Source organism: Chelmon rostratus, chromosome 2, assembly GCF_017976325.1.
Source record: "Chelmon rostratus isolate fCheRos1 chromosome 2, fCheRos1.pri, whole genome shotgun sequence".
Lineage (NCBI taxonomy): Eukaryota > Metazoa > Chordata > Actinopteri > Chaetodontiformes > Chaetodontidae > Chelmon > Chelmon rostratus.
This window is the reverse complement of record NC_055659.1, coordinates 29,069,828-29,093,494: the sequence shown is the minus strand read 5'-3', so window position 1 is coordinate 29,093,494 and position 23,667 is coordinate 29,069,828. Positions and strand designations below refer to the sequence as shown.

The window sequence follows — 23,667 nt, the reverse complement described above, 5'->3', positions numbered from 1 at the left end:
AAAAACGTACAGTATGTGGAAGAAAATGACTACGGACTATGCCATGATTTGCTGAAGCATGATAAGGTACCAGGGGAACCAACTATTATATTGCTGTTGCAGCAAGGGAAATACTGTGTTGGGGTGCCGTCAAAATTTATTTGCATGAATTTGAGCTGTATCGACATGTAACAATATGCAATGAGTGTTGTATGTCGTTTGTATGAAAGCTCAGACTGATCTCAGAAGTTGCAGAAACAGGAAATAAACTGGTGGAAAATAGACAGAAGGGTTCCTGTTCAACAACGCAAACATTTGTTTTGTGCTCAGTTTAATTTCCTTAACTTTCATTTTGTCTGTTCTCTATCCATTATGTTTATCAGTTTCTCTCAGTTTTTCCCCTTTTGATATTCATGAGGTGGAGCCATGCAGCTTTGGGATAAGTAAAACATTTTCAAACTCACAGGGATGCATTTTTGCCTCAATTTTCACCAGTCAGTTTTTAGTCTCACATCTTTACAATGACTGTGTACAATTAATCCACTTATGAAATGTGCTTTGTCTGAGTCTGAACATGTCTTTAGAGTAGATAGAAGGAACTTTGAAGATTAAGCAGAAAATTCCTGACAGCCAGTCTGTTACTTTTGTAGTGTTTATTAAACGCTGGAGGAAGTACAGGAACAACAGCAACAACAAAACACCTTCCAGCAGAGCCAAGCAGAAAAAAACACTGAGCCACCGCTGTACCCGGGGATTCCTCCCTTTGAGAAATGACTTCAGGCCTCGTTTTCTAATCCAGATCCAATTTCAATACAATTACCGAGATTGTTCTGTAATTCATCACTGAATGAAAAGTCCAATCTCCCCTGAGAGAAATTAGGAGGCAGGAACTGAGCTGTGATCAGGCAGAAGATTGGTGATGTGTCTCTAGAGCAGAAGTCCGCCTTTTCTTGCTATGATACTTGTGAGTGGTCAGGATCTGATCAGGGGTCAGTACTTCTGTCACTGCTGCTGTGATTAATTACCAGCATGGTATGTGACTGGCTATAATGGGATCAGCAAATGGAGGATTACTGTCTGACTGTGTAATTTACAGCAACCCCTGCAATGCAGATGTGTTGCAGCCGTGGTTTTTGGTCATCCACCCCAGGTGCGTCTGATGGAGCCAAATTAAATGACAATTGGGTTGTTTGTCCAGGCCCTCTAGAACAACAACTAGAAGTGTGTTCTGATCGGATGCCCCTATCAGCAGAATGACATAATTTGTCTGTGCCTTCCAAAACCATTACAATCACTCCTGGAAAATCATAAAAATCAGTTTCTGTCTGACAACACCATGGTTAGGTTTAGGGAACAACATGCTCTGGGCTCAAAGTATTGCTTTGTGCCGTTATGTAAGGGATAATGTCCGATGAGGTGTCTGTTATCAGGAATTAAAATCTCTTTCCGGTCCAACGGTCCACAGTGCTCTTGCCTGGCTATGTTTGGATGACCCATCCATCCATCCGCAACCGTGTCGTGAACGACGATGTAATCACACACTCTTCCATATGACCAAAGCCTTCACTGCTGCAGTCCCATGGAAACCCTGGTCACGCAGGTCACTCGTCATTTGGAGCCACACATATTTGTTTTGAGGTGGATAATTACCATGACCAATTCCTATAGCTACATATACAACCACAAATGACTGCAGGGTGAGTCTTCATTGCTTTTGTAGTCCTCCATTCTCAGCATCCTGAGCCTCTCCCTCTCTCTCTCTCTCTCTCTCTCTTTTTACCTCAGTGGGATTCCAGGGAAGAAGTGTGGAACTATCATCTTCACGGCTGAGGAGCTCAGTAACTGCCGGGTTAGTATCACATCATACTCAGGACACCATGTTTCTCTAGGCCAGGCCCATTGCTATCATAAGGTTGTGGCCTTACTATTTTTTTCTGGGTCTCTTTTAACTGTTGAATATTCATATTTCTTAAAATGTTCTTAAATGTCCATTCTGGGGACAAGGGGGCAGTCAGCACTGTGTGCACTTTCAAAGGACACATGGCCTCACCAATATGATATCAATAATATGGATGATATTAGATCATTTAAGAACAATGAAAAGGAAGGATGTACATGTGAGTTTCTAATGTTCTTCAAATCATGCAGGTGTATAAAAGGTATGATGAAGAAGGCCAGCAGCCGGGAATTTAAATGATGTGGTCAGGGATTCAGCAGGGATGTGTGATGTGGAATGAATGTTCAGTTTGGATTTGGATAAGATGAAAGTGGTGGTGAACCATGAAGTATGTCGCCTGTCTCTGAAACAAGCAGACGGTCTTGGGGCAAAGCTTGACTGGCTTGTTAGTTACTTTATTTAGTCACAGACAGGTTCTAATGGACTTTGGAATGATCCAATCAAAAAAAAAAAAATAGATGAGTAAAGGTAGACCAGATTAGTTGGACTTGCTCCATTTGAGGTGGTACATAAGACAGAAGAATTAATGGAAATGTCAAATTGCATGTTGTAACTGCTGGTAGTTGAGGGTAGCAGCAGTGAACTCCGAGAAAGAAAAATGCCAGAAGGAACATGGGTTCTAAGTCTTTGTCTATGAAAGGAGACAGATAACCTGAGCAGAGAGTAGTGATGCAGCCACAGTTTTAGTTTTACATTGTGCTTGCTTTGTCAAGTGTGAAGTAGTTGTGAAGAAATAGAACAGAGGTAGCAATCGAAAAAAGGTGTGACAAGAACAATTGATTTTGTAGTCGGCACTTGGTGCCAAAATTTGAAATAAGTAAGGAAATACTGTGATTTTTTTTTCAGTAGGTAGTGATGTTTGGAGTGAGACAGAGTCAAGGATGTCTCCGATAAACTCTCCGGATGTGCTGCGACCATCAGGTGAAAAAAGGTGCCATGTCAGTGAGAAAGTAATGTAGAAGATTGATGGCATATGGGTGTAAATGGTTGGGTATGGTGTTTGTCAAAATCCACCAGAGTACTTCAGATCAAGAAGCAAATATTTTCAGGCACCTCTTGAACCTAAAGGTCAAACACTTTGTGAAGTAGTCTGTGCCCTTCTGGAAGATGCTGAAAAGATACCAGTGGTCAGGATGTAGTCAGGACAACCAGGCTCCTCGGCCTGCCAGGCAGATTGGGGAGATGGCATGATCAATTGTAGCATACTGCATGGAGAAATTAGGCCATTGATGCTTCGAATGGTAGAGCCGTGGAGGGTCGTGATGAATGTCTTTTTTCCAGAATTTTTCAGAGCAGCTATGCCAATTGGACTAATTCTGAATGTGGGGAAAGGTGGACTGGAAAATAAACCTGTCATGATGTTAATTTGTCAGTTGTGGTTGGATTAAGTTGGTCTGGCATCTGCTCCACCGCAAAAGGGGTAGGTGTCGAGGAATTGGCAGCTTGAAGCATTGCATCCTCCCACCCTGATAGAGGACTGGTGTTAATAGGTTATCCATACCTTTGAGGAGAGGACCGAGGGCCAGTTGGCTGGATTTAGGCTGGTTCATTGGTGATAGACGGCAGAGGAGCTGTGGAGGGCAGGCTGCAGAACATGGCAGCGGAGCAGCAGCAGGCAGAGAAGTGGCGAGGGTGCATGCTGTGGCTGGAAATTGCAACCGTCCACCGCACATTTTGCAGCCTGCGACCGGTGCGGCACAATTTTGGGGAGAGGGAGCTGCGAAAACGGGGCAATACAGCACAGGATCTAGTGTTCCTCAGTATGCTCTCTGGTTGTATTGCTACAGGCATCTGGCAGCTTGGTGTGCAAAAAGAGTGTGGTATTTTAAAGTCCATCATGACAGATCAATGACAAGTGGTCATCCAGCTCAGACCTGTGGTCGTGGAAGGCAGAACAAATGATGTCACATTACAAGGAGAAAGAGAGGACAAACTCAAATGCTTTTAGTTGTTTGGAGCAGGCAGGAAGTGGCTGTTTGAGCTCAGCGGGGCAGAGATTAGTTTGCAGGTCACTAGAAATATGCAGATTACATGTTCATTACTGGTGTCCCCATTTTGACATTGAGGGCAATAATTTTGAACATCTTGTTTGGGCTGTTCATTTGAAAGCTTGGGTGAATATTGTTACTCTCAGAGTGCATTAAAGTGCATAGATCCAAGCCATAGTCTATTAAAAATTTTATCCTGGCTCCGTTATCTAAACAGTCCGAGACAGGGGTCAGAAAGTTAAGCACTACAGTCTGAATTCATGACAGTCATGTTGTGTGTTTCCATTTTTAACCTAACAGGGTGAATTTAAACCACTGCACAGACTTCAGGATAATTTTGTCATCTGCACCAAGTGGAAGCAAAGTGAATTTGTGCTTTTCCTTCAAAGTGATGATGAGAGCCTCTCATGAATTATTTATCCAGTCTTATAGCTCCCTTTTCTTGCCACAGTGGGTAAATAATTAGACAGTCCAATCAAAGAAAGAAGCACATGCAAGCACACATACACCACACACAAACATGCTTGCCATGGTATTACAGTATGCACTTTTACATGCAAACATATGCAATTACATCCATGCTGGTAATGATTTGAATACTGAGGGAGTAGTTTGCTCTAATTTATACACAGAATTAATTTAACCTTCTTCATACCATATCATGCATATGAATGTAACGAGAGTTAAACTCACAGCAGAGGCGGTACAGCAGTGATGGTGGTATACAGCAGAGTCCTCGAGGGCTTCAGAACTCAAAGTTACAGTACATTCACATTTAGCGTATGCAGGCAAAACCTTACTCCATCTCTATCATCTGTCAGAAAGACACACGGTGAAACTCCAAATGCTTGTCAAACTGAAAAATATTGACCATAGGGCCTTTGGCATTAAACAGCTACAAATACACGTTGTGAGCCGTCTGACCTTCAAACACGTGTTTCCTCCTCACCAGTTTCTGTGTAAAACTGTTCACCATCAAGATGCAGGCAGCTAATTCTGAAGTCAAGGGGAGGTTTGCTGCTTGAGATATCGAACATTTTCCACAAATTTCTGTTGCAATTTGTGCAATTTATGTCACAAGAACAGCTCCTCACATTGATCTCCCCATAAGCTCTCAAGTTATTCTGGTTTGTTTTCATGATGACATTGCTTGAAAAGAGACGGGGCTGGGGGATGAGGGAAACCTCCCAAAACACACCACAACACATACAGTATTGTAGACGTCAGTGTCAAACTGATGTAAGGTAAAGTAAGTGATAATGTCCAACAAGTGACCTGATGCTACAAAATAATGGACAAGGTGGAGTCCAAGTCCACTATGTGTAAGAGGACTCCTGAGAGTGCAATATTGTTCTTATACCAGGGCACTTACCAAAAGAAGCAAGAAAGGCTGAGTTCAAATGTTCTTTTCTCTGTGTTGTTGGTTTAAGTTAGGTTACTCTCACCAGTGTCCTACTGCGTACTGAGCATGAGACCTAGGTACAGCTGCTGTGTGCAATACTGATAATAATAACCATAACTAACAATAACCATTGCAATGTTATTGGTCTATTGAAGGGTTATTAAAGGGGTTTAATAGTCAAAATAAACTGATGGCTAAAAATTAAAACTGACTTCTGATTTTAATGGACATCTTTCATCCAATCAAAAACAGGTAGTTTCTATAGCTGGTAGTGGTGGTATAATGAAAGCGATGACATTTTTTCATCTGGGTTCTCTCTGCACATCATGAACTGATCAGCACCATTCCAACTGGATCATGCTCACACACACACACACACACACACACACACACACACACACACGCACACAGACACACACACACACACACACACACATTTATATATATGATGTATTGATCAATACAATACTGTACATGTTTTCAGAAAAGAAAGGCCTACATATGTGTCTTTACCACAGATGTGGCTTCACATGTAATATTACACTGTCTACACATAAACTGCAGAAATCAGGGATCAAATCCTTCTTTTCTCCGTCAGTCAAGTACACCAATGGAGTACAGAATGATTCTGAGCACAATGAACTAAATGCATCAGAAGTCAAAGTACTCATAAAGCTGAAAAATGTCTTCTGTGACTGACATATTACTGTATATTACACTATTTGATTGTCAATACTGATGCATCAGTGGAAAAGCAACATTTGACTGTCGTAGCTTTACTCAAGCTCGTTTTGTTTTTGTTTTTGAATATATATATATTTTTTATATCTTAGTTTAGTCCCTGCAAGGCTAAATTTGAGGGATTGTCAGATGATCAATGGGGCATGAAAAGAATAAACAAATTTCTGCTAAACCAATTTGTAGATTTTTTCTTGGGCTTTTATCTAACATTTGCTGTTTTGTGAAATGTTGGATAATTGGCTCCCTTCAGGACTTGAACATTCAAGTGAGTTATTCAGATGAAACCCTCACTGACGTTGAGGGGAAATGTCTCTTTGGTGAAACTAATAAGTGCTCAAAAACATCTGAAACATGAGGAACCCCAGCAGCACGCTGCTTTATTACAAGCCAAAAAGATTTGAAATTCTGCTTCGACCTTTAACAGTGTTTTGTATTTTCTAAGATAATCATGTTTAGAAAAATCTTAATTTAACTAGAGCTGTCAAACACATGCAGTCGAGTAAAAAGTGCACTTTCCTCTGAAATACTGAAGTACATTCAGAACATTTAAGCAAATGTACTCTCCACCACAACAGAGTTGTAGTAGTAGTTATCCTAATACCAATACTAATACCACTAATAATAATAATACTAGTTTTAGCTTTAGTACCGCTTTCTGGGTATATACGTGTATATGTTTATATAACTAGCTGTAAAGATTGTATTATTTTAATTTGATCTGATCCTATTGAGCATGTGTACCTTATAAATTGGCAACTGAGTACAGATATCATGTCTTGATGGTCAACTCTTGCATGGAGACCACCAAGGCCCAGTCCTGAGACTTAACCTTCAGTCCTAAATAGGTCACTCTGTGTTTTTATGGGCTTGAGGCAGTGGTGTAAGTCAGTAACGACGGGCCCTTGAACTCCTCAGTTAAGAAGCAAACACGCCCACACATATGCACACACTCACCATACCATGAGAGCCAACCCACCTGCCCAACAAAAATGTCAATCAGCACAGCTCTCAGGATCACGCTGCGATCTGTTTCCTGCTCTGCAACAGGCAGATCCTGTCAGAGAGCTGCTGTTTCTGCCCCACACACACGGATGGGAAAGTTTACATTTAATAACTGCCCAAATTGTCTGTATCTCTGTCTGATTGCACTCTGAGCAGCATCAGCAGAGGGCAGTTAACGTGGCTACTGCAGCAGCGAGTATGTGAGTGTGCTTTAGAGAGAGAGAGAGACAGACGAAAACAACGGCAAAGATAAAGCCAAAACATTTTCTACACAAAGCATTCAGGGATGGCGCTCCAAAATGCCGCACCAGACACCGGACTGGAGCACCTCGAGCATTTCACTCTAAATAAGTTACATTACATATAGACTATATATAGACTGGAAGATTGGACAACAACATATTACCCAGCAATCATCTGTATATTATGCGAATACAAGAGAAATTAAGTATTCATTCAATTGAATTGTTGTTTTTTATATAATTTCTTCATAGTTTGTATGGTATATGTAAACCTAATAATGTAATAAGCCTATAAATTTGTTACTACTTACTGCGTACTAAGTTACTGACACATCACAGAGGTGGATGTGCACATTTGAGGATACATATACTGAGCTCTCTTCAACACTGTAGTAAAGGCAAGTTGGGAGTCCCCTATACCAGAGCGGTTGCACTGTCTACACTGTCTTTAGTTACGCCCCTGGTTTGAGGAAGGCATCGGGTCTTAAAGAGATAGGGCTCATGTCCAAGTAGACAAATGAGTATGGTAAAAAATTGTGATTTATTCAAAGTCCAACTGCAAGATTGAACTAAACCATACTTGATGAAATGAATGCAAAGCACAAGAATAAACTGTGGTTTCTCTCCTAGGACATAGCCACCATGCAGCTCTGTGCCAACAAGCTGGATAAAAAGGATTTCTTTGGCAAGTCTGACCCCTTCCTCGTCTTCTATCGGAGCAATGAGGATGGGACGTAAGTGTGTGTTTTTGTCAAATGTGTGTAGAAACTTTATTGTTCGCTCCATCTGTTAGTCCTTCAGCTGAGGCGAGTGTGCAACTCTTCTGTCACAGCTCTTCCCTTGTTACTAACAGCGACTGAAAATCTGCCAGCAGGCTTCTCTGTCCGCTCCCATGAGGAGTTTGACAATTTTCTTGCCCATCAGATGGAAGAAGGAGTAATAGATTTTCTTGACACTGAGACAGGAAGTTCTTATCTGCGTTTACTGTAGCGTTCAATGTTTCAGACGCACAGTTAAGAATCAAAACCCTCTGTGAGCCAGCTCTGTTTCTGCTGTCTCATGCTGAAGAATCTATTCAGCTGAGATTTATTTCAAGAGTTTGTCTGTCTGAATGGGCTACCTTTGAATACACACCCAGGGAGCAAAAATATTAGACACGTATATGCACATATTCTTTATTTTTCTTCCAAACTTTACATATTACACACTACAGGGAGTGGAGAACAAACCACTGCCGGACATCTTTTGTGTGTGTATCTGTATTTTTAGAATTGTCATCCTCACCATGTTGAGCTGTCTCTTTGTTTTCCAGGTTCACTATCTGCCACAAGACCGAGGTGATCAAGAACAATCTGAACCCTGTTTGGCAGCCGTTTACAATCCCTGTTCGAGCACTCTGTAATGGAGACTATGACAGGTGAGGGGATGCACGGGGGTCAGGGGTTAGATGTTTACCAGGGTTTTGAGTAATCTGACTGCCGGTAGTCGATAAGTGATCTTATCTTCATCATTTTGGTTTTAAACAGTTTTAAGCACGTCACATCTTCTTTGCATGAAATGTGGTTCATATTTGACTCAGGATTAACATGATGTCCAAAAAGGAGGAACTGGAGTATACAGCATAGAACTTATTGATTTACATCACACATTTTCTGAAATGTTCATGATCTTGGCTTTAGGGCATTCAATCGTTCGCAACTGGACCTCGTCAGTTTGTCTTAGAAGACGTTTCGCCTCTCATCCGAGCAGGCTTCATCACTTCAGACTAGATAGGACAGCTCTAGTCCAATGAAATGGTGTTAGGTTCAAGTATTTATCTTCTGAGTGAGGCCAACCCCCAAAACCAAGGATGGTATCATTCTACTGTGATCCCCCATTCTAAAAACTTGTATACCTCATATATTTAGGTTTGACACTTAGTTCAACACAGTTCTGCGTTGCTGAAATGACAGACACAGAAAATGATAAAATAAGATCACAAGAAACACAATTACATCCAGTACCAACAAGGAACTAGACCTGAATGACCAAGTGGGGACACTGTAAAACACAAAACAAAATGGGATTATTTACTAATTCTTTTTGACATATATTCAACATAATACAGTAAAAAGAGAATATATTTAATGTTTGACCTCGTCACGCTTCAAACAAGTTGTGACAGGAGCAAATAAAAGACTGGGAAAGATGTGGAACGCTCCAAAAACACCTGTTTGGATCATTCCACAGGTAAACAGGTTGATTGGTAACAGGTGATAGCATCATGATTGAGTATGAAAGGAGAATCCTGGAAAGACTCAGTGGTTCACAGCGAGGTTCACTGTGTGATTGAATAAAGGAGATTACTACATGGACTCAGGAACACTTGTTATTTGTTTGCATTCTGCATTTTTTTACATTTTACACAGCATCTCAACTTTTTTGGAATCAGGGTGGCCCTGATGTTATTATGAAAAGCTAATTAATGCCCTATTAACAATGATGTTATGAGTGAGTTTGCTTTCTGGACCCACTGAGGCAGAGGCGAACACAGGTACAGAGTTTGAGAGTTTTTAATGAAAGAAGGCAGGCAAAAGGCAAAGGCGGTGGTGGGAGGACACTGGCTGGCTTGGGAGTAGGAAACAACGTCTGATCTGGCAATTAATCTAGATGAACGCAGGAAAAAACACTGGAGCACGGAGGCGCCCGTGGCCGGCACCGGCAGCAAGGCACACACTGGAAATAACACGAGAAGAACACTGGTAAGACTTGAGGAGACAGCACGCAGCAAAACACTCATCAGGAAACGCAAGAAATAACACCAGAAGATATAACACAAGGAACGTGTGACTCTATTGTACGGGACAGAATTACCTGGCACAGGAGCGGAGTCATGACCGGCTTATATGGAGTGCTGATTAGTGGGAATTGCAGCCAGGTGTGCCTCATCTGCCGAATCTCAGGGAGAGAGTGAGTGCCAAACCAGCCACGCCTCCTGCCACACACACGCCCTGCATGGAGAGACAAAACACAGAACGAGGAGGGGGAGAAACAGAAAAACCCAAACAAACCTAACACAAAACCCAGACCACAACAAATGCTGGAATATGTCTCCTTTGCTATGACAAGAGTAAAGTCAAGACAAGGCATGCTGAAAATGTGAAGATTGGAGCCTGTGGTGGTCAGAATAATGCCAGCAGTCGGCCGTGCTGTTAGTCTCAGGCCAGTGCTGGTGTTATTGAGACCAGCATGGAGGCAAAGAAGCAACAGTCTCACAAATACAGAAATTACTTGTACTGTACTGACAATAAAATAGCAATCCACATTTTAGATAAACTGCGTCCTTAACTGAATGAAATTCAGGTTTTATAACCTTACAGAAAAATCCTCACTTTAAATAAAAAGAAGAGATGTCAGAGAAAATACTTTACTGATAACAAATACCATGAAAATCCAACAATGAATTAATCCTTCTAATAAGTGTGTATCCTCAGACTCATCTATGTCATGACGTGGGCTTTGTGGAGCACAAGAGTCAGTGACGTATACATATCACTCAGGGTTAACATGGAATATAGTAATAAGTGTCTGTGTTGAAAAATCTTGTTTTATGTCAGTCATTGTTATTGTTCCGACATTCTGCATCTGTATCGTGCAGGCGTCCTTTTGAACTGGTTTCTGTTGGTTTTAGACGTGGAACATCCTTTGATGTGAAGGCCAAGAAAAGTCTTCCTGACAGTCTTACTTACTATCCCTGTGTCGATCTCTCTCCTCCGTCTCTCTGCCTCTGCTCTCTCTCACCCTCACACTCTCTCTCTCCTCCCTGTGAATTTCACCTGTCTGTCTCACCTCCGCCTCCTCATCTCACCTCCCTCCAGGACGGTCAAGGTGGATGTTTATGACTGGGACAGAGACGGGAGGTAAGTTCTCTTCCTCGCTGTCTCTCTTTTTTTGTTCTTTTTTCTTTTCCTTTATTCATTTTCAGCTCCAGCGTGAGCCTCTCAAATGTCACACCTTGTTCTGTCTGGGGGCAGTTCTCATTGTCCAATCACTAGGTATTACAACAGGTGGAGCCTCCACCCGCCTGACACAAGCTGGATGATAAATCAAAAACAAGTTGCAGATGAAAGGTTGCAGCTGAAAGGACAGAGGGTCAGGGTTTATGAGCGCTGAGCACAGTACTGACATGGCATGTCTTTCTCACTGACAGTGGGCTACAGTGGGTTACTGACTGGTGGGCTTAATTGGAAACCTCATGTGGGTTTTTCAGGCTGGCCTTGTGTCACTGCTGTCCATAAATTTCAGCTGGATTCATTTGAAATCCTTGTGGTATTCTTATAAATCCCAGATTCCAGATTTCCAAATCCCAAACCCGATGTAGGGGTAGACAGGAGGAATTAAAGGTAAATCTTTGTCTTAATAATAATAATAATAATAATAATACATTTTATTTGGAAGCGCCTATCAAAGCACTCAAGGACACTTTACAGAGCGGGTAAAACACAAATAACACAGGATAAGCACAATAAAAAAACACAAATACACAGGATAAATACAAGCAGTGTTCCAGCGAACAATTTCATTCTGACAGTCATCAGGCGGTAATGATGTTGAATATCTGCACAGTCAGTTGTTTTTTCAAAGTTTTTCAGTTTTTTTCTTTCCTGGCATCATGTATTGCCGTTTTTTTTTTATTTTTTTTTATTTTTTTTATTTTTTTTTAAAGCCAAGCCATTATCACTGGGACCTTGATTATTTTTCATGCTGTAACTTTAAAACAGGGGCATGATCGTGTTATTATAAACGCCTGTGTAATCCTTCTCCCAGAGAGCACCGGGTGTGTGTTGTCTTTCATACAGAGATGATTCAAGCCAGCGTTCCAGTCCAGTGAATGCAAGGAGCCCAATTCAGTTTATGCTCACTTAAGTGTTACACATAGATGAACTGAAGAAAGTACATGAGCATCTCTGCTCTGGCATCTCACTTTTATACCTGCACAGTAACACTAATATGAAAAGACTTTTGTGAATACAATATATGCCCAGGGTGTCCCGTAGATGAAGAAACAGAAATGATGAAAGTTCTTATATGAAATGTGAACTTGGTTCACATGTGGACAAACAGAGCTGCTAGCAGATATCTGTGGGGAACCGTTAGACAATGCTTGCAAAGTTGGTCGTGTTTCTTGAAAAATGTGATAAATTTCTCATCACATATAACTCGTTAAAAAGCAATTATATTCCTTTATTGATCACTGAACGGCAAAAGCAATTAGTTACATTACTTGCTACGTTGCTTCCATATTACAGCTTTATTAAAGGACTAGAATTCACAATTCAAATCCCAAATTGCAAGTTCTCGACACCCACACGTCTAATAATCTGTATTTAACATGTAGAAACAGAAAACTAGACATTGTGCCCTAACAAGGAGTCAGCCTACATCTACTGACCATCAGCAGCTATGTAGCTCAAAGACATCCCCAGTCAAACTCTGAACTAAATCAGGTGATTTCTGAATGAAGTCCTGAATGAAGTAGGCTAGCTAATGCTAGAAAACCAGGTAAGAACAAACCATGCAAATGATACAGTGTTGGGGTCAATGGGATGGGCATTTTCCCCTTGCTTGGTAAAGATAATCGCCTCCCCACAGCTATGGGCCCTGCACCAAGCAGGCATGTCCTTGACCAGTCTGTCCAGTGAATGCAGAGAGGCCATCTGTCACTTCCGCTGAGACAGCAAACAAGCCCATTACCACAGATTACCACAGAAAATGTCAAATAAGATCAGATAAAATTAAAGGATTAAATAATTAAGAAACAAGATTAATCAGAGAGTGTAGTTGTAGAGAGCTACTACATAAATTCTTCTCGATAACTATACTAATTGATCTGAGTGTTATTTCATACAGTGTAGGTGGCTCGTAATAGACAACACAGAATCCAGCAGCTGTATGAAGGCAGCCTCACGTACAGCCTGGGTAGAAATCTCTCATGTGCAACAGTCCAATTAGCTCAGGGGGTCTTGGGTTTTTATGTTTCTTTGTACAAACAGGCTTCAAATTAGGACTGGTTGTCTAAATGAGTTCCAGTACATTCTGCACTTACACCACCAGATGAGATTCAGTAAAGCAACATGTAAATACTCAGTGAACCACTTCAAAATACAGTGTGTATGTTTAGGAGTGACCATTATTACTGATGGACAAGCCAAACAGGTATTTCAGGCTGTAAGCACTGTAGCGCTTGAGTAGAGAGGAGAAATTACACTTTGCAAAATTATCAGAATTAAAATTATTAAACGACACTGTTAAAATCACAATAATGACTAACTGCAAACCAAAACATCCAATATGCATAGTCGGCACTGTCGTTACCATTATATTATGTTTAATGAATTTAATGCAATTTATATCAACTACATTTGAATTTAAAATCCCACTTCAAGCCCTCTCATGCATAGTCAAACACTTACTGTGCACCTCAAAACTGCAAAGCAGGTCTCATAGAACAACAGGTGTATAGGTCGACTGTCTATTGTTAGGCTCAGCTTCTAGTGGCTGTAGTATTTATGACTGAGCAAAGGAGGAAGTTCGGTGATAGTATAAAGAGCAAGAAAGTCTGGGTCACATGTCCCACATGAATCCGAAACTCAGCGTTGATCTATAACTTGCATGATGTACTTCAGTTACAGAGTGTATGGAACAGTAACACACTTAACTCGTAGTCTTTCCTGAAAACGAACCAAGCTGTTTTGGTGCCTAAACCTAAAAGTAAACTGACGCCATTGTACAGCGTTAACCACCGGCCTGTCATATGTGTCGTTTTGGGAGTCATTGTTAATCAACCTATTCAATCGTTCAGGCATGAGGATGTGTTTCATCTTTTCCTACATGGAGAGGAGGGTCGAGGGCCAGGTTAACTATGTTTGATCAGTATTTCATTTTTCTGTGAAATAACAATGAACCTACTGTGACTGAAGTAGCCCTTTAAAATGTAAATGTCACAGTCTAGTACGCGAGGGAAGAGGGGGAGGGCGAACATCTCGTGATTATGAAACAGTGCATCATATCCACATGAATGGCAACATCAAAAACTAACCAAGACCCACATACTTTACATTTAGTCCTCTCTCTCCTTAAACTTTCTTTTTTTCTGTTGTGTTCTTTATCTAAACCTCTCCCATATTATTGCTTTGTTTCTGTTTCCTCTCTTCCCCCCTTCTTACATTCATCCTCCTTCTTTCCCCGTTGCGAGATTGAACTGGTTGTTTGCTCCTTGAGGAGTCCCCTTTAAATACCAGCGGTACACAGGCAGTGTTGGTGTCATGCACAGCTTCAGGTGGTGATATATTGAGATGCAGAGATGATCTGAGGGCATGGAGGGAGATGATATTTACAAGTATGATAGTGCTGGAGGGGATTTATTTCATGTTCACATGAGAATGTGTGGGACTCATGAAAACCTTCTTTCTTTTCAGTCTGGCACAGATCAAAGAATGGTACCATGCATCACAGTTAGGTCGACTCTGTGTAGTTGGATTAATAGATGATCCTTGATTTGATCAGAATGAATGATGTGTGTTAAATGAGCCTAATTAAGGTCGAACTAAAATTAAAAATCACTTCCTCTTTAGTATACTTTATATTGGTGTTTATTTTTGTAGACTTATTTGGTCAAAATTGTGATTGCTAAAAAGAACAATGATAAGTTTTATTTATGTTTTTCAGTCACAGTGCACCTTACATTAAAGTTTACAGGTATTTTTGATGACAATGCTGGTGCTGTGTTGGTGATTTAATTGGCACATCTGTGTGGGCGAACACAAAAAATAGTTCTTAATATTAATGCACTTTTAACAGTGACTCAGGCAGTAAAGCAGCTTCTGGGCCGACGTTGCTAGCTCAGGTCCATCCGTGATTTATTTGAACACTCCTTATGTCACATTGCTTTTTAATTAAAGGTCCAGTGTGTAGCAAACTGTATACACCTCGCCTCAAACTTCCTTTCCAATCGTGCAAAAATGTGAAAAGCACTAGAGCCAGTGTTTGATTTGTCCATTCTGGGCGACTGTAGAAACATGGCAGACTCGGTGGAAGAGGACCCTTTAGAATTATCACTCTTGGTTACAGCAGATAGGAAATCAGGAATCCTGTTAGTGATGTAGTGTAAGTTTTCCTCTGTCTTGCCTCTGTGTCTTCTCCTGACTAAATCAATCTTTCTTCCAGTCATGACTTTATCGGAGAGTTCACCACCAGCTACAGAGAACTGTCCAGAGGCCAAAGTCAGTTCAATGTCTACGAGGTAAAATTCAAGAAAAGCAAAGAACAACTTGAATGGCAAATAATTGAGAATCCAAAAAAATTACTAGCGTTTCAGGAACTTGCAAACACATGAATAGTTCTTTGACAGTGTCATATATAATTCATTAAAGTAATATTTCTTGTATAAATGTGTAAATTTCAGCCCCTCATTTGAGGTAATATGGTAATATATCATCGACATCCACCCACAGGAGCTTAGACATGCACTGAATAACTACACATTTCTGCTCAGCTTTGCTCAAGAACTAATTTCCTGTTTTCTGTCTTGCGGTCAAGGTTTTGAATCCGAAAAAGAAAGGCAAGAAGAAGAAATACGTCAATTCGGGGACGGTAAGCCCTGCTGGAGTGTTTTCAGCAGCCGGTACATGTTTCATCCTTCGTGGACATGAGTCACAGCAGCAGAGACATGTCACAGCAGTAAATGTCTGTCTCTATTCTCCACTCTCTCCCTGTTTGTTTCTCTGTCTTTCCCTTTCACTTTTTCTTCGTCTTCAAGGTGACTCTGCTGTCTTTCAAAGTGGAGTCAGAGTACACGTTTGTCGACTTCATCAGAGGAGGGTAAGAGCAGCGTCTACAGGAAGCCATTAAAGGACTGTTCCAGGGTTTTGCTTGCTTTAAGACCTGCTCACAACAGAAAGTGGAGCTGTGAAATAAATATGCTTTCATTTGTGAAATATTTGGTTCTGGAGTCTTAGAGGCCAGGCTTACTCACAGGGTTAGCTGCCGTAGAACAACATGCTAACCAACTGAGCTAGCACTAACCTGGCACAATGGCGCCCAGAGCATGTCTCTGTGGACTCCTCCTGGCATTTCCTTCATTCGACACCATTTTTGTTCAATAAAAAGCCATTGAAGAGGGAAAGTTATCCAAGCTAACAAGCGTGCGAATGGTCAGTTAGCAAACAAAAAAGTCCTGTCTAAAGGCTAAAGTCTGCAAACCACTGCTCTTCTGTGGAGTATTTTTTACTCTGATGGAGGAAGTTAAATGGCAGTAAATGGTGGCACACATGCAGCTTCCTCCATCTTGGCCTCTCCATCCTGAAAGGTTAACACTGTCAGGGCTTGGTATGAATCTACATGTCAATTTCACCAAAGCTGAACTTTGGAAAAAATCTGCAGATTTTCTTTGCCTCCATGAATCCACTAATTGCACTAATTCTGTTGGTGTTGATTGAGCTGACCCCACCTTTAGCCTTCACAGTTCACATGTATTTACTTGAATACATTTTTAATGGCATCTCATGCGGGAAATGGTTTATCTCTATTTTCCAAAGCATGTCATAACATAACAAAGTGATGATGGTCATCCTTCTGGATATTAAAGTACTTTTACATTTTTGACAGTGGACAGTAATATGACAGAAGAGCATTTTTGGAATTTGGATGAGCATCAAACTCATTGGAATGAAATGACAAACTCACAGAGGCTCAGCTATGATAAATCATAGTATTCTTATTATTTTTTATTATTATTATTGTCAGTAGCTATAACTACCACAGTAAGCTGTAAGCAGGGGTATCATAGGTCACAATATTACACATGATGTAAGTAGACTGTGTTGTAATATTGAATTCCAAAGTAAACAGCTGCTGCCTCTCTGCCTGTCTAGGTTGGTTTGTTCGGTTGCTGAAAGTTGATCTGGAAGTCAATTTTATACTACACTGAAATGAACTGAAATCAGTGTCAGCCTGCATGACAAGAATCCATTCACAAATTAAAATACCATTGTTTTTTTCAAAGCATATGTGATTTCAAGTAATGGAATAAAACGTCTTCAGCATGAGTCAAATGGAAAGATTGGCTTGAATATCAGCACAAAACAGCGGTTATCAGCACTTGAATTTGAAAGCACTGTTAATGGACTTGAGGAGCCCATATGGTTTGAATCATGGTGCAGATCCCCTGCCTCGTGCTTTATAAGTGACGGCAGTGAGCTGCTGATGAGTTTCGCAGTCTAGCCTGAACAGCTGTAAAAATGTGCTGCCATCTGGAGATAAATTCCTAACATCTCTGTTTCAAATGATACTGATGTGCTCAATCTCCCTCCAGGACACAACTCAATTTCACTGTGGCCATAGACTTCACAGCATCCAACGGTAGGACAGCGTTCCATTTTTGTGCATGCAGGAAGTGTCCACACATCTGTTGTTCAGTGAAAATGTTTTACCTACAACGTCTGGTTTTGTCCTCTTATTAGTATTTCTATAACATATGATTGTCATTGTACGTATGAATGAGTAGCATTTTAAACAATCAATACATTGTATTCAAATGATTTGTGATACTGTACTTTGGTTTAATTTTCACAAATGAGAAAGTTGGTGTTCTTGGTGCCACACAAGTGATATTGTACGGAAGGCAAAAAGGAACAAGTTTTTAAAAATTGTTTACTTAACAGTCACAATGCACAGTACGTTTATTGCAGCAGATATGGCAAAAAGTTGAATTTCACCTGTTCTCCATTAGTGGGGGCCACCTGTGTATGTGCAGGTTTATACAGTAAACAGTTGCAGTGAGTTAAAACATGATGACCTCCAAACAAACATGATAAGACATCATTACTTCAACCTTAATAAAAACAGAAAAAACTGGTTACCAACTAGTCACAATGATGTAGTCAGCACTGTACAAAGCGTAATTGAAATCAAACAGTTCAGCAGAATGAAAGTTTCCCAAACACTGGCTAACATGAGCAGTAGAGCTTATTTTACGCTCTGCAAGTCTGATCTAATCTGGATTTATTATTACATGAGGAATGGATGTGGTGATGGATGTTTGTGTGTTTGTGCTGAAAAGATGCAAGCGTCCCACAATAGACCTGTTTATTACTGTAATACCCTCCTCTTAATGCAGAGAGCCCTCTACAGCTGTGAGTGTGACTTCATAAGGGTTGATAGTATACTCTGAAGTGAAGTGCAAGTCAGTTGATATAGAAATGGGCCGTGGGGTTGTCGTTAGATCTTTTCCAGCAAGTACAATAAGACCTCCAGTGTATGCCTCATTCGGTGCAAAAGCAGATAATATCAAAAGTTAAAAGGAATTGGAGCAAGCGGGTTTCTTCTTGACCATGGTAAGAGTAGAGTGGCAAAATAACCACGTTAGGCATTTACTGTAGAAGACTGCAAGATCCAGTTGAAAGTTAACAGTATCTCACCACACACAGTATTTTGGCATTTAATATCATACCCAGCAGCTAGTTTTTGTATCATATATAAGATCTGTGGGCAGGAAACTCTTTCTTTTCTGATGGATTCAGACCACAAGTCTTTATTTTTTGTTGCTGCCTGTGTGTGTCTGTCTTTATCCCTGTCTAAGCAAAGAAATCATCAAAATGTATCATATTTTCTTGCATGTTCTCCTTGGCCTTTGTGGCATTGTGAATACAAACCTAAATACTAATAAAATTTAAGAATGCTAAAAATTAAGAAAGCCAAAACGTTGGCTTCCTGTGTCATGTCTGCATGCATATTTTTGGGAAATCACAGTACATACAGCAATGAATGCTTGGAAAAGTCATTTCAGAATGTCAGTGGAAGTCTTATGTGCCAGAATTTGACACTATAGGCTTATTTTGCTAATGGGTGATGCATTGCATGTATTGCATTGCATGAACATGAGTTTTATAACTTTATCATAATCAGATGAAAGACTTTGCAAAAAATATTTCTTCATGTTAATCTTGCCACATTTGCTAATCCCTCTCTATTACTTTTGTATTGTGTGTGTGTGTGTGTGTGTGTGTGTGTGTGTTTGTGTGGTGTGGTGGTTCTTCTCTGTCCAGGTAACCCATCACAGCCCACCTCACTGCACTACATGAGTCCATATCAGATGAATGCGTATGCCATGGCTCTGAAGGCTGTGGGGGAGATCATCCAGGACTACGACAGTGACAAACTCTTCCCAGCGTACGGCTTCGGAGCTAAACTTCCCCCTGACGGCAAGATCTCCCACGCCTTCCCACTGGTAAGAGACACTGATCTAAAAAACAATGACAGAGCGAGGAGAGGAAACATTTGTTGTATCTGTTTAGATAGAAATGCAAGACATTTTTTGACATTCAGTCAGTAGGTGCTTCTTTTCTTCGACTGAATACTAATACAAGCGTTCAGCTGATGATCTGTTTCACATGTTAAGCACACTTTTCAAATAGAAGAGAAACAAGTTTGGTGGTTTGCTTTTGTAAAGGTTTTCTTTGTGGCTGACTTGTGTCAGCTCTGAATCACTGCGAGGATGTGAAATGTGTCCATCTGTCCACTTCAGTTTTGGACTTTATTCAAGGCTGACTCTGGCCAAATAAAAATGCATTCAAACCCTGTCAAAGCAAAAGGAGCATCAACCAAAAAAACAAAACAAACAAAAACATTATCCTACGTCCAAGAGCAACACTCCTCATTAGTGTGAGAGACCCTCTAATTACTGTGCAACAAACATATAGATACAACAAACCAGTGCAACTGTGAGTAAACTTGCTGGTGTGGAGTGCTTTCCATCTCTGTAAATATTTTTACATGAACATTGAGAATAAAAATGAGGAATGAGAGTAATCCCCCGACTGTGCAGTTTCCTTATTGTTTTGGTCTTCCAAACTCTCATCGACCCCCATTTCTTCTGCCTCTACAGGCAGTGGTTTTTAGCAAAAAAGCACCAATCATCAGACAGACACAGTTAGCAACTAACTGGTTGGTGTTGGTGGACAAATAAAGGACAGTGAATATTGGATTTAACATTTTTCCAGTGAAAAAAGAGAATTGTGGTTCATTGTGAATACTGTTTTGACTTAATGTTACGATGAATTTGTCGCAGAGAGTTCGTAGTAATTTGATCAATTGCAAATTTGTTTGGCAATATACACTGCTAATGCACAATGTAATCTAAAATGATGGTTTCCAGTGGCCCCAGCATTTGTAGGGCCCTGTCTCACAGAGGGGTCCTCTGTCAAAATCTATTTTTAGCACCATTATTATTTGAAATTATGTTGTTTTTCTTAGTGCATATTTTTAAACGTAATCAAATGACCACAATCTAATCTTCACACAACCAGCCTGGGGCAGTGGCGTAGGCCGAGGATGAGGACGGATAACGATAAATGATTTTAACCTCAAGAGTTTGTAACACGTGATTGTTTTTACATTCAGTTAAAGGTTCCGTGTGAAGTTTCGACCTCTATTAATGCCATAAGGGGACATTTTTATCTTTTGGTCCCTGTTTTGTGTGTTCTCACGCATGCACACAAGGACACAGTGTGCTGAACCACGTGCAGCTATTCAACTCAGGACAACTTGTAAGTCAATGAAAGGAAAGGTTACATAAACCCACAATCTGGAGGCACTGTGGAGTAGTCTTGTGAAGTGTATGAGTGAGCAGAGGAAAGGAACAAGAGGTGGGAGGAAGAAAACTGTGAATCACGCTGCACGTCTAGTGAAAAGCTTCGTCTGTTTGACGGTATGGAAATGATGGTGAAAAAACAGAGAGCAGACAGACAGGCAGCAACACAGAGAGACATGCTGATGATGCACTGCTTAACCTAGCATTCTCAGCCAATAGGATGACAACAATAGCAATTAGCAAAGCAGCAAAATTGAAAAATAATTACTTAGCCTTGGATTCCAAACGACTGTCTCCCTGGACAGTTACTTTAGAGGAAACAAGGAGGAGTGGGTGGGACAGGAACATAAAAAAGGAGACTCTTATATTTGGTGCTGTTCCAAGGCTGCAGGATAAGATTAGTGGATTCGCTTTTTTAAGAGCATGATAACATGGCCAGGTCTTTTCATACGGGTGTGAACATATCAGTGACACACCTCAGGTCTTTCATTACTGGACTTGAGAATGATCTCTGACCTGAAACTGTCGTTTTCAATCGGGTCTGTCAAATCCCATGATACTTCTCGCTCCCTCCCAGTCAGAAGTCAGAGGTAGAAGACAGCGTCAGCATCTGGCTTGTCTAGATTCATTACTTTGTGTAACTTTGCTCCTTTCCATGTGAGCGGCCTCTCGATCAGGTTTCTTAATTAGAGTTCACCGCAGTGTGACAAATCCTGACGCTCCGTCATGCTAAGGCAACTCTAATTAGGAATCTATTGTTTGGATGCTGCATGGAGCACATCGAGCAATCTAGAGTTCATCGAATGCAAAGTTTTAGTATCCCGTTTCATAATATGTGGCCATAGAATGATAGATTGTGAGTACAGTGAAATAATAACCTGTACAGACGTTTGCTGTCTATGTCTAAAAAACGGGAAAGAGAAGCTGGCTTTGTGCTCACGGCCTCTTTAATTAGACACATTCCTGGTTCAGATAAAGGTCAGAATAATTAATTAACCAGCAGCACTTGTATATATTAATACTAATAAGGAACATATGCAATTTATTTGCAATAAATAAAGAGAATACCTTGAAGTGGTCTCTCCTTCTCTAGGACAGAGCTAATCTGTGTTGTTCTTAATTAACACTGGATTCTGAGTCTGTTTTGAAGCCTTAAACAAGTCCATATTATTAAACAAAAACTTCAATCTCAGAGGAAATAATTAAGAGTAATCTGAGAGCAAGATATGCAGAAAGCCTATGGGCATGTGTGTTAACCTGTTAACCTTTAAAAAAAAGATGATTAGCTGTCAACAGCTACTGCGTTATGTCACTGCAAAAGAAACATGGCCATATATTTTAATCTCATCATTATTTGGTGATTTTGAATGCTGAATGTTGTTGAGATCTGGTGATATGCAGCAGATATTTCACGCTCTGTGGACGGAGGCATTTTATATTCACGTTGGATAATTCTGTTCTATTGAGCACAATGTTTTTCTACAATCTGACTATTGCATAATGCTCTGCAAAGACAATCCAGCCTTTACCAGAGCCACCAGGGACCTGGTAAACAAAGACTTAAGTAGACTCTCACTCTTCACTAATTCTACTCAAGTTTTGAGTCTGAAGTGTCTACACAGTGGAAAATGAGATAATATATCATCTTCAAAAATGCCAGTATGCAGATTAAAACTGCAATAAGATGCAACGCAAAGTAGAAATGGAGGAGCTACTCACAGCTATGCATTGTGGACAGTGATGTGATAGCTCCAGCTGCATGTTGAACAACTAAACAAAGTTTCAATTCCATGACAAACTCACTCTCTATCTGAGAAGACTTCAAATTAAAAGCTGACAGGAGGGTGGCAAAGTTCACTTTCACTCTCATTCTTAAGTGCATGCCATGTACCATGCCTGTTACTGCAGTATTTTAAAATACACGAATTTCTTGTATGCCAACCGTCAAAATAGTACCCTGTCAACCTTAGTACATACATATAGTGTATACTTGTATACTTCAGGATCAGTCATACTTATGACTGATCCAGACCTGTTTTGCCTCAGTGTCTCCAAAAGGGAAAAACACTTGTTTGACTTAAGAATGACAGTGTAATGTAATGTCCACCTGATGAACATAAGTCCAATATTCCCTTTCCTTTAAACTCTGTTTGTGGCCTCCACCAAGCCTTGAGGGACATTTTCTCCAATTGACGCTCCACTATGTTCACCAGCGAGTTGCTCACTGTGTCTGTCTGCTTTTTGATGCCGGGCAGGAATTTTCCAGTGGGTCTGAAGCTTTTTCTCTCAAAACAAATGCCTGCTGCAGCTAGAAACAACACTGATGAGAGTGGTGAGCCTGAACCAAAACAGTGAATGTCTGGGCCATAAAACCAAATCAGTGAGCTGTAAGGTAGAGCTTAAGGGAACTGCAGATTCAAGTGATAATTCTCGTAGGTCCCTCGATATGAGCAACAGTTTGTATATACAAGTAGTAATTTGTTTCATTTTTAATATACTAGTACTGAAAATACCTGCTTTAATGTAGAATCTTCTGTTCAGTGTATCAGTGTGATGTGCATCATGGCTTGCCAGTTTATTTTTTCATTAGTATACTGTGGTGACAACTCCAACAGTAGTGTGAAGGAAAAAAGCTTCCAACAGAGTGTAGACTGGTCCAACATCTTCTGCCATACACCTGGCAGTGTGACATCACCTACTGTGTAATATTCTCTCATGTCTTCATGTCT

At 40.6% G+C, this 23,667-nt stretch overlaps 1 protein-coding gene across 1 annotated transcript in view; it reads left to right on the top strand.

Annotated features, from left to right (window-relative positions):
• LOC121613881 (copine-9-like) overlaps window positions 1–23,667 on the top strand; it is a 154,795-nt gene that overhangs the window by 106,117 nt on the left and 25,011 nt on the right. The window contains exons 8-16 of the mRNA XM_041947578.1: window positions 1,765–1,828; window positions 7,942–8,045; window positions 8,624–8,728; window positions 11,169–11,210; window positions 15,517–15,592; window positions 15,889–15,942; window positions 16,109–16,170; window positions 17,663–17,709; window positions 19,395–19,576. Of these exons, the coding sequence (XP_041803512.1) occupies window positions 1,765–1,828; window positions 7,942–8,045; window positions 8,624–8,728; window positions 11,169–11,210; window positions 15,517–15,592; window positions 15,889–15,942; window positions 16,109–16,170; window positions 17,663–17,709; window positions 19,395–19,576 (736 nt within the window). The remainder of the gene's footprint in view (window positions 1–1,764; window positions 1,829–7,941; window positions 8,046–8,623; window positions 8,729–11,168; window positions 11,211–15,516; window positions 15,593–15,888; window positions 15,943–16,108; window positions 16,171–17,662; window positions 17,710–19,394; window positions 19,577–23,667) is intronic.